Raw genomic sequence first — 13,940 nt, 5'->3', positions numbered from 1 at the left:
ACGGCATACCAGTAGGCTTATATTCCAGTCGAACAATGACTAGGTGAATTAATTTTGGTTGTGTGTATCATATTCCATGGTTGCTGATGATTATCTACCATCCAAGATGCTGATCAGTGCTCACGATTTATGCTACGTTTCCGCTGACGCGACTTCTATCGAGCGTAGGCTGTAGGGGAGCAACTTGCATTAATGATTGTCAGCTGAGTATGTTGTTTGCCATGCCATCATACATTAGCAGAAAAGTAATAGAGCGGAGCGGAACGACACTAAACAATGGGTTTTCATCTAGATTTGCTTGTTGTTTGAGGTAGGCTACCTATCATGTAATTTACAGGAATAGCTGCTGTCGATGATAGTTTTGTCAGCACAACATGGAGAGCACAATCAAAACGTACAAGATTAGATGGCCGCTACTGCTGGGCATATTTATCGCGGGATTGAATCGACAGTTCACCTCAACAGCTTTTGCCGTTGAGAACAACGCGATAGCGCATTATTTCAACGTCACCAACTATGAAGTGGATCTACTATCGATTGGAGATTCGTTCATAGCCACAATAGTGTGCCTATTACTTTCGGTCTTCGGCAAACTGTTTCGTTTACGGGCGCAGTGCTTGACTCTTGTGTCGTTCTTGACCGCTGGAAATCTGCTGACTGCTATCGCCTTTACTCGCAGGTAGCACTCCGTTGCTTTGTCAATGATCAGTTAGCAATGATTGTAAGTTCTGATGCGGCATAGCGCGGGGCATAACATGCGTGTATTGACTGTATTCGTATAGTAACAACTTTCTGCAACCTAGAGTAAGACGCGAGTGTGACATCATCAGCACCACGATCAGGCAATGTCAAGAATTGGTATTGATTGGCCGCAATCACCTGGGTAGCGACTGATTCGCAGGATATCAATATCAATCAATTGATAATCGTAGTAGGCTACCTGACCAATTTCGACGGGTTATGCTAGCAATAAAAGTCGGTCGGTAACGAAGCACTTCAGTTTTCCTGACTACTCAAGTAGGTTTTACCCGCCTACTTGCACTACTTGCTCAATTGGTTATGTTTTCAGACTACTTGTATCTATTCTGAACAAGTTTTATATTTTTGTATACAAAACTGGGCCTACTTTTACTGAGTAGAAATTTCCAATTTTACTTCCTCTTGAGCACCACGGTGACTACTTTGACGACGTCTGGTGGTATAAGAAGATGCCCCTGTCCTTTCGATTAGTCTCGTCAATGGAGCAAACGAGGAATGACTTGTACGAGAACTATAGGACCCCTTGCAAAATTGCCAGTCAATGCGATGATACGCGCATTCTCTTTACCGGTATGTAGAATCTTTTTCAGAGTTGAGAGATAGTGTAGGAATTTATAAATGCTATGTAGTTTTATTTAACTGCGTGGTCGAGGCACCAGCAATATTAGCATTCATGCGAATTTTACCCGTTTGCTTGAATTTATATTTTGACGCAGTACCTAAATTCGATGCAGACATACAGTTAGTTGTCAAGTCCCCTCGAAGCTCAATTTCACGCATTCAACTGTTGACTATAGTATTTTACGCTCAGTGAACGGTGAGTCAATTGATTACACCTGCGACAATGTAGGTGTAACGCACTTCCTCGTTCGTCCCAAACTCCAACGATGGATCTATCCCGCCATACCTGTAGCAATTGTATTGTATATCGTTTTGTTCAGTTGCACCATCGTTGTGAGTACACGATGAGGTGCTCTTGGCCTTTCACAAGTTTGCATTTCCAACATTGGCGCATCTCTTGATTCGTTAGAGCGGCGAGCGCAATTCGTTAACATCGCATCTAAATTTTCGTTTTATCGAAAGCCAAGGCCGTTGTTTAGAGAGCATCAACTGTCAGTGTTTGGAAACCAACGTAAACTATTCTATACCCAGGATGCGGCACTAGGTTTACCCAGATGCTTTGTATTCATGCTTAGTGCGCATCTTTTTGAAAATCAGATGTCTAATGGCCAATAGCTCAAAATCGAATGCGCCGCTTTTTACCGAATATGGCATTATTATTGTGTTGTGTTCGAATGCTCGATTCGATCGCTAATAGGCACATTAATAACAAACAGATGTAGTATGTAAAAAATACCCAAAAACAAAAATACATGCATACTAATATTTGTACAGAACGGTGCCGGCGATATGATCTTCAAGATCTGGGGTGGCCAACCTTTTTGCTATTCACGGCCGCATTTCGAGTAGGCAGGTAGCCTACGGCCGCATTCCAGGACATGGTTCGTAATGAACAAACTGGACGCCAAAGGCCCAATTTAAACTGTCCATGTCCTTTTTCGGTGAGCTCCAGACTAACCTATTTATTCATATCGGCTTACTATATAGCAGTGGTCGGGAACCTATGGCTCGCAAGTCATATATGGCTCTTTTGGGTGAAATGTATGGCTCTTTGCCAAATTTTGAAATTTGTACGTAATTTATCAATATTGCAGCAACTGCTAATTTTTATCAGGGCAAGAACAATTGTTGTCATGGCTGTATAAACATGACAAAACAGTGTCGTATTAAGGGATAGAGCAGCACCGTAACTGCCGCACCCCAAACCCCCCAATTGGGGGGGGGGGGCGAGCTCGAAATAACGTCATGTAACGAAGTCATATCAACGGTTCCGCCCGCCCGAAGATGTTTAATCATTATTTACGGGCCCTCCCGTTTTCAAGACACTTCACTCAGCTCTACCGGTAAATCTAATTACGTGAGTAGAGAAGACAATAAATTGATAGCATATTATATATGCAGTCGCCGATCTGATTTACCGATTTTATCATAAATTATCGAAAATTTTCGCGCTTCGCGCTGGCTCACAATACAGTACGGGTAATTCCGTGACAAACGCGAACAACGTGATGGGGGGGGGGGGGCGTTTTATCACCCTATGGGAGCCCAAGACCCACGTTTTTGGGGGCCTGACGAGGTGCTGTTTTGTTCCTGCCAACGGGTATACGCCCGAAGATGTTTAATTATTATTGAGTGGTCCTACTTTTTCAAACACACCTCACTCAGCTCTACCGGCAAATCTGATTACGTGAGCAGAGAGAAGATAAAAATTGATAACAATGTATGCAATTCCCGATCATACTGACCGATGAAATCATGAATACTAGAAATTTTGCGCGCTTCGCGCGCTTAGGCGACTAAAGCTGATTCACTAAAGAAACTCCCAATGAAAATGATGAATAGTGGTAAACAGTGTATCGCCGGAGGATGGTCTGGGGGGCGAAGCCCCCCAGACGTTCGGTCTATAACACTATGGGGGGCCCAAGACCAAAGTTTTTGGGGGGGCTGACGAAGTGCTGTTACGGCCCTGGGATAGAGGCTCGGGGCCCCTTTTCGAAATCCTCAAATTCAACTTGCTTTCGCGCCAGCGACCAATACCACTCGCGAGTTCGATGCACCCGACATCGCGCGCCCCGAACTTTCGGATTGCACGATACGTTGATTGATCAAATGATCAAAGATAATAGCAGACATCGCGACGCCTGTATGACAATGCAGGTTGCAAATACATATTGTCTTCCTGATCTACGACGAGAAATGTGCTGCCCTAAAGGTGACATATTTACTGTTCATTAGGGGTCTTCAAAAATGACTTTTTTTCTCAAATCGTACTGGCTACCTGATAAATTTGTTAGGTTACCTAATTTAAGCCTACACACCAAATTTGGTTCAATTCCAACCAGTAGCCGCATTGCTACAGGAGAAGAATGTTTCTAATTATTATACAAAAATAAATAACAAAAAAATGTAAAGATTTTCTGTTCACCCCATGAAAGTGTTAGGTTGTCTATAGAAACGATATCCACCAAATTTGGTTCAATTCCAACCAGTGGAAGCGGAGTTATTGCCGTCGAAAAATTTGGATTTGAATAAAATAGTATTTACGGTGGGCATCACTATAATAAATAATTGCAAGGTTGATCAAAATCTCATAAAAATTTGGGAGTAAATCCGCAAATTCAATTTTCCTGTCGACGGCCGCCAACACATACTATGAAATACGTGTCCATGGCCGCATGCGGCCGTACGGCCGCAGGTTGGCCATACCCCTGCTCAAGATCTTTGGTTTTTGTTGAAGTAAGTTGTGGCTATTTTGGTTTGTACAGTCGACTCTTATATTCATGGAAACATGTCTTCTGGCGAGGTGGCTATCAAGAGCAATCAATTCATAATTGCGCGGCTGTGATCGCTATATGTTTATCAGTTTTGTTTTGTGTGCAATACATCGGTGACATATCTTATTGGGTACACCAGTGAATCCCAACCGCGGCCCCAAGGCAGGCTTCTTGCGGCTCTGATTGACCTCTAAACATGCCACAAAAACATAATAGACGACAGTTTTTGTCTCTTTCTATGAATAGTTGTAGTCAATTTCTGTATATGATTGCTAAAATGAGAGATATTCGTTATGTCTAAAGCCGTCCAAGGCAGCTTCTGAAAACCGGGAAAGAGAATTCTTGCAGACTAGCGTCAAACGCATGGATGAATTGAATACCCGTTAGACAAGGAGATATTTTGAATTCTGCTGGTCATAGACCTTTATATATCGTCTCTGTGAATAGTTAATTTTGACATAATTTTACTAACATCAAAATAACGTCTCATAGTCAAGTATAAATTGCAATAAGTCCAACATTAGTCAACGTATAATCCACCGCAAACTTGTGTACTAAGTACAGGAATGCTGAAGAGCTATCACATAACGACAAAATAGTATGCTGTAGTAATGATATGCATTTTCAGTTTATTTCAATGCATAGCACTCGTCAATCTGCGTCTATCAATGCTAAAACAACCGATATAGAATCTATAGAAGTCTATGTGTCTGTTTTCGAATTGGCTGGATGGTGAGATCCAGAGGTAGGCTAGCTATCTATAAATTTACGGTATAAGTAGCCTACTCGAGTTTTTTCATGCGGCTCCATACGTACTCTGAAGCTTGAAATGCGGCCCCGACATTCAAAAAGGTTGGAAACCACTGGACTACACCTTTCATTATTCATTATCCAAAATCTTCTACTTCGCGATTTGGCGCGACGATCTAAGACCTGTCGAAACTACCTCAAGTGGAAATAGAAAATAAATGGTTCAAAATGAATCAGTTGAGTAGATTCTATCGAGGGGTAGCATACTTCCAGTGGCCAATCGAAGGAGGGTCAAAGATGACTTCCAAAAATGCAAGATACATCTTCACGAAAAACGCAAACGACTAATGACACTAGATCAGTGGTTCTCAACCTTTTTGTCCTCGCGGACCCCTTTTGGACCCCCCCCCCCCGAAGTTTTGATTCAATTTTAGCTAAATTATCGTGCACTCGTCATCTGTCTTGTGCAAATGATAACTTTAGGCTAGTGATAAACAACAACAAAATGACTTTTCTTGAAAATAACATCATACTATTTATGTTGAAATTGGGATGACTTTTATTATTTCAAAGCGAATTCTGCAACTGCATTTCTTGAAATACGTGGTCGTGTCTTGAAAATCCGCGCCTTCGATTTGATATGAACGAGTGCCGAAAATTCATTAACACAAATAGAGATGGTGGCGAATGTACTAATACCTTGTAACGCTTCCGGCGACACATTTGGGTATGATCGCAACCAATTTGGCGCCAAAATTGACAAACAATTTCTTAATGAACATATAACGTCAAGCCTGGTCAATGGTCCTTTCTATCTAGCAGCTCATCTTGAAGTTATTATGGAAAAAGGTTATGTATTTCACCGGACAAAATAGATTTTTGTAAACATTTCGAAGTCACCGTGATTGACCTTGCTGATCCAACATTTTGTTTTTTCCACTATTCCCAACAAAACATCCTAAACAGCACAATATTTGTATCAGTAGGCTATTGGCAATTTAGCAATTAAAATGAGTATGCACAGCAGAATATTTCATCTCAGACGGCCATTCTGTTGATGTGAGTTATGGAGTTTTACTAGTAATGAAGCGAAACTGCCTCGTGATTCTCCAAATTAAAAAGAAAATACAATTTACGTAATCAACTATATGTTGTAAATTTAGACGCTTCGCGGACCCCCGGTTGAGAACCACTGCACTTAGGGTTGCATTTAAAACAAACGTTTTTTTTAAACACTTTGTTTAAAACATGTTTTAAACAGTGTTTTAAAAAATGGCGTTTTTAAAATAAACAAAAGTATGTATTTTTTAAGTTGTAAAATTATCTCATAAGTGTGTAAATATTTTACAAAAAACATGTTGTATGAGCCCACGGACAATTACCACCCGATGTAGCCGACGTATATCGATATGGGATGGTTGGAACCATCAAAATAGTCCGTTCAAGAGCAATAGTACATATATTTCGTCAAAGGAGCTATTTTACCCTATATTTTCAATTGTCAATGTCAATCCACTATGACGTCAAAACTGAATATTGGTGACGTCATGGCTTAAAAAAAAAAAAAAACATTTTTTAAATTAGGGCCTTGTTTTAAATATGTTTGTTTTAAATTGATTTTTCTTTAAAATGCAACCCTACTGCACTAGATAGTGACTATAACATTTATGCAGATTTTCGAAGAAAATTCAGTGATATCGCGACGCTTTTGCGGCAATTTTACTCATTACAGTGGTGCAAACCTGTTTTTATTTAAAATCTGTCAAGTTGAAGTAGTCTAGATACATAAGCACTCGAGTATATAGTGCAACAGCGCTTGTTTAGCAAACGTACATGAGTTCTTTGACCACTTCCGCGAACCTACCGTCCTTATACATTCTAACTATTACGCCTAAACACCACCAAACTCTATGGAAATCACTATATAATATCTTTTAAAGGACGCTGTACCCGTGCGTCGTGCTGGGAAGACTACTAACTGGACTCGCGACCGGCGTGTAGGCCTACTACATACTACCCGCGACCTTCGCCAACAAATGGTTTCCAGCCCACCAGATCGCGACCGCTTTTTGCGTGCCTTTCGTGGGATTAGGCATTGGCGGTGTGTTCTGCTCCCTGCTGATATCGCACCTGATGCCGCAGGAAATATTTGGTCAATCCGAGGTGGAAATCGAAGCTGTACGAATCGTTTACACGGCCATATTCGGAGTAGGAGCCGGATTGTTAATGGGGATCACTGTGTTATTCTGGATATACGCGAAAGACGGTCCCCCTACGCCACCTAGCGGGGCGGAAGTGTATATTACGCAAAACCGGTCACATAACAAGGATTTTCAGTTGCAATCGAGCCTCATGGCATCGCTGAGGCTGCTGAATGTCCCCGAATTTGTGCTGTTAACGGCGGCCAACTTTTTGAGCACTTCAGCGCTTGTGCTGTTTATCGTGCTGATGCCTTCTATGGTGGCCGACACGTTTCCAGAGATTGACGCAGCCGCGATAGGCTACCTTAATACGGCGGCGTATGCGTGTTCGATCGTGTCGACTCTGCTTTGCGGTAGGATTCTCGACAAATTCGGGGCATATAAGGTCTTCAGCAGCGTCGGTGAGTGGTTTTGTACTTAATATTATACGGTTCAATGGTGTCGTGCGTTTCCGAAGTATCTTACAACGAGTCTATCTCATCATAGGTGATCAATGATCATGACCACAGTATAGGCCAAGTCACATTTGATGCTTAAGTAGAAGGAAGTCAAATTGACGTTGTGAGTTTAAACTCAAGTAAAGTAGCTTTCCAAGACATGTCGAAACTACTGCAAGTGGAAATACAAAATGAAGGCGCGAACTTTAAAAAGTTAATCAAAGGCGAATAAACGAATAATGACATAACAAATAGGTGCAATTTCCGAAAATAAATTCAGTTACCGTGGCCAGGGGCCCAGTTGCCCAGTTGGTATGACAATTTCACTCATAAAAAGGTGGTGCGAACATACCCCAAGACGACTTTCTCACAAGTGAGGAGTTTTGGCTGAAAAACTCAACTGGAAGAGGAATCCGTCTAGAACAGTGGTTCCCAAACGGTGGGGAATTCCCCACTGGTGGGGAATTCAATGCTTTCTGGTGGGGAATAGACGCATTTGTTCCAAATTATGTATAGGACAGTCTACATATTCACGGAGACACATGCGCAAATACCGTTACCAGTGAACTGCTCTGGAATGTATGTAACGAAAATTATATTTAGTGTTGTTCACAAAAACTCATTTTAACTCTGGATGGCCAATGATGGCGTCACAAACGCATCCAGCACGACTAGTTTGCCGTGAAATAACGTTTTCGCGAAATTTTCAGCGTTACTGGTATCGGCTCACAATACGTTTGAGGTTGCAGTTATAGGCGATTGTCTTGCGTACTGGTGTGGTTGGGTGTCTTGTGTAGTTAAACCAGCAAATAGCTGCTCTGTGATGACAAAAGTGCTGGGTACCCTGGGTAGTGGGGAACAGGACTGTAACTGCCGCACCCCAAACCCCCCAACTGGGGGGGGGGGGGCGAGCTCGAAGAGCCCAAATTTATTTCGTCAATTAACATAAATTAAAGTATCTTTTAAAATTTATGCCACTTTTTCAAATAAATTAGAATTTATAGAAATGGAGACTTCGGCTTCGGCTATTACTGCGCCACGACGCACCAAGGCATATGAAGTTATAGGCAATGTAACCTGCAACTCCGAGAAGTGTGCCAGAACGATCAGCAGCGAGAAGAACTTAGCCGAGAAGGAATGCCCTTGTCGTGACCCACAACTTCGATATATATACAATATACATATATGTTTAATTGGCTAAATTCCCGATCATATTGGCCGATTCAAATACGAATTATATAAAATTTTCGCGCTTCGCGCGTTTAGTCGAAATAGGGCGACGCACTAAACAGTAGAACAATGAAGCTGATAAGTTGTAGGGGAAGGCGTACAGGCTCAGCGGGGCTGAGGGGGTTCTAGGGGCCCAATACCAACGTTTTTTTTTTGACGGGGTTAACAAAGTGCTGTTACGGTCCTGGTGGGGAATGAAGGCTCGGAATAAATCTGAAGTGGGGAATGAAGACAAAAAGGTTGGGAACCACTGGTCTAGAAACATGACCATCTGAGGGAATAGCAAGAATAGGGAGTACTTCGCCATTACCACATCTGGCCACAATGAATCTGTGATCTTACGTCATTGTCAATATGATTCGCCCCTAATTGGCCCGTCTCGAATGTTGTCTAAAATCATAACACCTTGAATCGTGGTCTTGTTTTAATTGACCATGTGTGAATACAGTGCAAGTAGGTGTACTGTACTCCATAAAAGCAAATTTGAAATCGCCTTTTTGACATGTCAACGCCTACGGTCCCAGGTACAGGTTTAGTGGCGCTCTTCAGCATCGGACTCTACGTTGGCCACCTCAAAGAATATTTTCCTCTCATCTGCATTCTTTACCCACTGATGTTCCTGTCTCGTACATTCACGGTGTCCACCTTCGTCGAATTCCTGGTCGAAGTCACTTATCCGATGAACAAAACCGTCGTGACTTCTCTCCACTTTGCGTTCTACAACCTGGCTTTTTTCGTCATGGCCAGCCTGGAACGTCTCGCGTTCAGGAACTGCGGCTCTAGCTGCGCGTTGCTGGTACCTATCATCGGTAACGCTCTCTCTCTGGGTTGTCTTCTGATGGTGAAGCCGGATTATAAGAGAAGCAAAGTGAACGCGAGCGCGGGGCGTGTAAAGGACGGAGAGTTGTTGCCCGCGAAAAGGTGAGCTGCGCTATGTAGGTATTGCGGTTGCCAGATCGAAGAGCGGGCCGTGGAGTCGATGTTTCGCCACATTTTCTCCTGATGGAGTCGGAGTCTCAGATTTTGTACCACTCTTTGGTGTCCGACAGTGAGTTTCGCGCCGGCGACCAACATCACTCGCGAATTCGATGCTCCCGCCCCGAAATCTTGGATTGCACGATACAATGATTGATCAGATAGAATGGCAGCCATGACGACGCCTGTATGACATTGACAATCCAGTTTTCGAATACACATTTTCTTTCCGATCTACGGCGAGAAATGAACTGCCGTGGAAGTGACAGTCATAATTACAAATTCAAATACAAACAACGCCGTAGCTATATACACGTCCTTGATTGGTAAGTAGGCCTAGTGGTAAGTACTAATACCGTTAAAACGTATAGGCGTGTAGCGCAACGCTATGTTACCGCCAAATACTTTAAGAATTAAGACGTCGATCAATATTTTCATTTTCGGAATTAGTGCTACAATTATACATTCGATTAACAGCAGTTATTGTAATTTCTAAGCTATTTACGATGAATTGCGCTACCACAGGTGATGTTGGGTCAGTCAGTGCCTCACCTCAACCGATCTCTCGCGCTTTATTTCCGAACAATAGATACGCAAATAGAGTGATTTTGGAAGTAAAAATGTTCAAAATCTAGTCATTAACGAACATCGATAGTAAATACCAATAAATAATCATTGAAGGTTTCACAATTTTCGTTCACTAGTTCTGACGACAGGTGCGGCACTGCATTTCGACCCCACGTCACTGGCGTACCACACCTTACAGTGGGTATGTACACTATTGTACAGTTGTAGTGACCATATTTGGCTCCACCTACGCGTGCGATCATGGGTCCTCGCATTTAAAAGGAGCATCAAGATGAACCTGCGATCTCGTGTAACTGACGAAAGATCTAAGCAACTCAAGCTTCGCACGCTCAAATAAGGCAACCGGCATTATTACTAACGTACAAGTTTTTACATAGTAAATTTGGTCCACAACGAATCCGATGTAGTGAATTCAAATAAATGCTACCATGACGCCACGGATTTTTTCATTGTGACGTAACAATTGATCGAAATGCATGGCTCTTTGGGAGTTAAAATCAAAAATATAGGGCCAATATGGCTCTTCGGACGAAAGAGGTTCCCGGCCCCTGTTCTATATTCTTTGAGCGGAGTCAGCATAAGATGCCACTACCACAATCTGTCAAACGTAAGCACTGTGACCGATGCTGATAACGATAAGGACGAAATATGTAATTGTACAAATGAATTTGTCGCGGTTTGAAATTTCTGAATGAAGCACGCATTGTTATACGCATAGAGAGGAAATAGCGTCGTAAGCATAAAGCAGTAATTGGAGAGGCAATAGTGCCTCTTGCTTTACTCTGGTCGAGCCACCTTGTGCAATCATCTTGTCGTGTCTGTCTCAGATCATGTTTCTATATCTACTTTGCCATCCATTTACAATAACGAAATCACTGTTTCACCCTCTTTCGAATGCAATTTACTTGCATTTCATCCGGATTTATATGTACTTCTGTCTTCTGTCTTCAATAGTGATATGTGAATTGATTAGAGGCCGTTACTTGCTAGTACATGTCATTTTAATATCTTTATTGTGAGCTTGTGAATAATGCATTCATTGTTCTCGTGTTTGTGAAATTTCAGTGATGTTGCATACTGTCGCTCCAAGCCTTGATGGAGTATCATAGAGCCACACTTGAATGGTGCGAAAGTGATGGTCCCAGTCCCGATAAGGCTGTCTCGTATTCAAACAAGTCCCTTAGCTTGGCTGAGTATAACAATATGTACCGTATAAAAGACGTGGTTCAGAGTTGCTGAAAAGTATGATGTACTCTAGTCAGAATGCACATATAAATAAAACGGTGTTGAGTTTATGCTTTAGAACAGTGGTTCCCAACCTTTTTACACTCACGTACCATTTCGAGGTTTTATGCAGTGCTCGCGTACCACCTACATATGTTACGTGCGCCGAAGGCGGTCAAAGAGGGTGCAACCTTGTTGAGCTGCCGAAGGCAGCGAAACAGAAAATAAACTGCCTATTTTAAGGCGCAGTATATAATTTCTGTAGTGGATCCGTTTGAAATTTTTTGTGGTCAAATATATTAAAACGGAATTTGGTTTGGTATGAATTCCAATGTCTTACTAGATCTCTTCCCCGTAGGTCAGCGGTCTCAAACTCAAATGTGCTCGCGAGCCAATTTCCTACTTTTGATGGCGCCGCGGGTCGCAGGCCAATAATAGGGAAATTAAATGTATTTCCAAGTTTGCCTTATTTGACGGGAGCTTGCAATCTGACATTCCACACGCATCGTAAAAATGTGATCGTAAATAATATTTTTAGATATTTGCATAAAGTTGTTGCTGTACTTGGCATGGTTTCTCAAAATGATTAGTTGTAGACACCATGCGAGATTACAAATACATCATGACGTCGTAAAAGCTATCGCGTTATGATTTTGCAGCTAGCGGACATTTGACGTGCTGCAATTATAGATAGAATTGTAGAATTTTACAGAGATTGGTCTGATATCAGAGCAATGGAGCAGTACAGCCTAATCCGGGTTTCGGGTATACTCCTGATAACTATAGGATATTGATCATGTCATTACCAAAGTCAAATTGAATCAGCGTTAGATTGACCTTCGAACAGATAAATAATAACTTGAAAATAATGATTACTGTGCCATAGCAATAGAAACGTCCAATCGCCGAAGAATCCATTTGTGGTACAACTGTGAAGCGTAGAGCCACACGACTACTTTATTCTCGATACATTTAATTGGCGATAATAACATGGATAAAGATACCCAAGATGACACAGGATGTAACCAACTATACATAAAGAGGGCAACATAATGCCAATGGTTGCCATACCGACCTGCTTATATATCTAAATAAGCTACGGAACTCAAGCTACGACCTTTTGATATTTTACTATTTTCCATATCAGTTTGATAGTTTGTGTTCGAGTAATTCTACAAATGGTCGCGCCCAAGTCCAAATCACAATTTTCAGTACGAATCATCAACGGGTCAAGTTTAACCATTATAAACAAGTAATGTCACGTAATAGGTAATCTTCCACTGCGTCGTAACTTTTGAAAGTGATGTAATAGTGAAGTTGATGAGTAGTTTCAGGCTTTTGGAGTAGTTTTAGAGCGAATTTGAGTTCTCGAACTTGAAAAAAAAATTGGTATGTAAATATTGTCGAATACTTCGAATACTCCAAAATGCCGTCGCGGGCCGCACACAATGGACTCGTGGGCATGTGGCCTGCGTGTTTGAGACCTCTGCCGTAGTTCTTCATTGGTGGGATTGCCCCTACCCACGACGACTTCAAAAAACTAAAAATCAACCCCTACCTGAATTAATAACTCCCGTCGGTCGAAAAAACAGAATCTACCCGTGTACCACCTGGAAGGAAGACCTTCGCGTACCACTAGTGGTACGCGTACCACAGGTTGGAAACCACTGCTTTAGAACATCTAGTGAGTCAGATAATCTGATAAACTATATAAGTTTGTTCACAGGTCGGCAGCCGAAGAAGGGAAGATTCAGTCAATGTTTTGACTCTTGCGACTGGCAAAAGTTTCTTCGAGCATTGATCGTCACGGCAACTCACGATAATACGCTGGTGCATTTTCTTCCACAAATTCGCAGTCCTAAATTGTTTGTATCCTGATATCTATTTTATAGAAGCCGAACCGATCTAAGAATGACAACATATCGAAATTAGATCACTGCCAGAAAGAGAATGCAGATCATGACAATCCATCTGGCAATAAGGATCTTTACAGTTATATTTTATTCGTTTTTACACGGTGGTCACGTAATCGTGTACGAGCGTAATGGACACCAGGTTCGAATAGAATGTAGTGTTGGGATCAAGTCACTACCTTCGAGTCATTGCATTTGTCTCGAATCAAATCAAGTCACTCGATTTTCAGAGGTGACTCGAGTCAAGTCAAGTTACGAGGTCATGTGGAATTTTCGAAGTTCGAGGCATGATTCAGGCCATTGCATTTTGCAGGTTGATTGTAGTACATATTGATTTACCATTAATTATATGAATCGAATATAGCCTAACGAATATCGAGATAATTACACCGTCTAGTGAGGATTGTAATGCTTACACATACGTAGAACTTATAGGCCCCATCGATAACTATACGCCAAATAGACGTT

At 41.9% G+C, this 13,940-nt stretch overlaps 2 protein-coding genes across 2 annotated transcripts in view; both read left to right on the top strand.

Moving 5' to 3' along the window:
- Positions 1–13,544, top strand: part of LOC145457131 (choline/ethanolamine transporter flvcr2a-like) — a 30,423-nt gene extending 16,879 nt beyond the window's left edge. The window contains exon 4 of the mRNA XM_080335302.1: positions 13,286–13,544. Coding sequence (XP_080191428.1) covers positions 13,286–13,325 — 40 coding nt within the window. The 3' untranslated portion in view covers positions 13,326–13,544. The remainder of the gene's footprint in view (positions 1–13,285) is intronic.
- LOC145457132 (choline/ethanolamine transporter flvcr2a-like) lies at positions 299–13,544 on the top strand. Its single transcript, XM_080335303.1, has 4 exons — positions 299–679; positions 6,845–7,506; positions 9,297–9,693; positions 13,275–13,544. The coding sequence occupies exons 2-4, from the start codon at positions 7,038–7,040 to the stop codon at positions 13,435–13,437; spliced, it is 1,029 nt and encodes a 342-aa protein (XP_080191429.1). The 5' UTR covers positions 299–679; positions 6,845–7,037; the 3' UTR covers positions 13,438–13,544.
- Positions 13,545–13,940: the final 396 nt, after the last annotated feature.

The sequence above is a fragment of the Botryllus schlosseri genome, chromosome 15, assembly GCF_051294905.1.
Source record: "Botryllus schlosseri isolate E-star chromosome 15, Bs_hap1, whole genome shotgun sequence".
Taxonomy (NCBI): domain Eukaryota; kingdom Metazoa; phylum Chordata; class Ascidiacea; order Stolidobranchia; family Styelidae; genus Botryllus; species Botryllus schlosseri.
This window is presented reverse-complemented; position numbering and strand designations above follow the sequence as displayed.

What these genes read in the sequence shown, in the direction of transcription:
- LOC145457132 (XM_080335303.1), top strand. Translation starts at nt 7,038, where the DNA reads ATGCCGCAGGAAATATTTGGTCAATCCGAGGTGGAAATCGAAGCTGTA. An exon ending in TAAGGTCTTCAGCAGCGTCG is followed by an intron (nt 7,507 to 9,296) that starts GTGAGTGGTTTT and finishes CTACGGTCCCAG; the next exon opens with GTACAGGTTTAGTGGCGCTC. An exon ending in GAGTTGTTGCCCGCGAAAAG is followed by an intron (nt 9,694 to 13,274) that starts GTGAGCTGCGCT and finishes AAACTATATAAG; the next exon opens with TTTGTTCACAGGTCGGCAGC.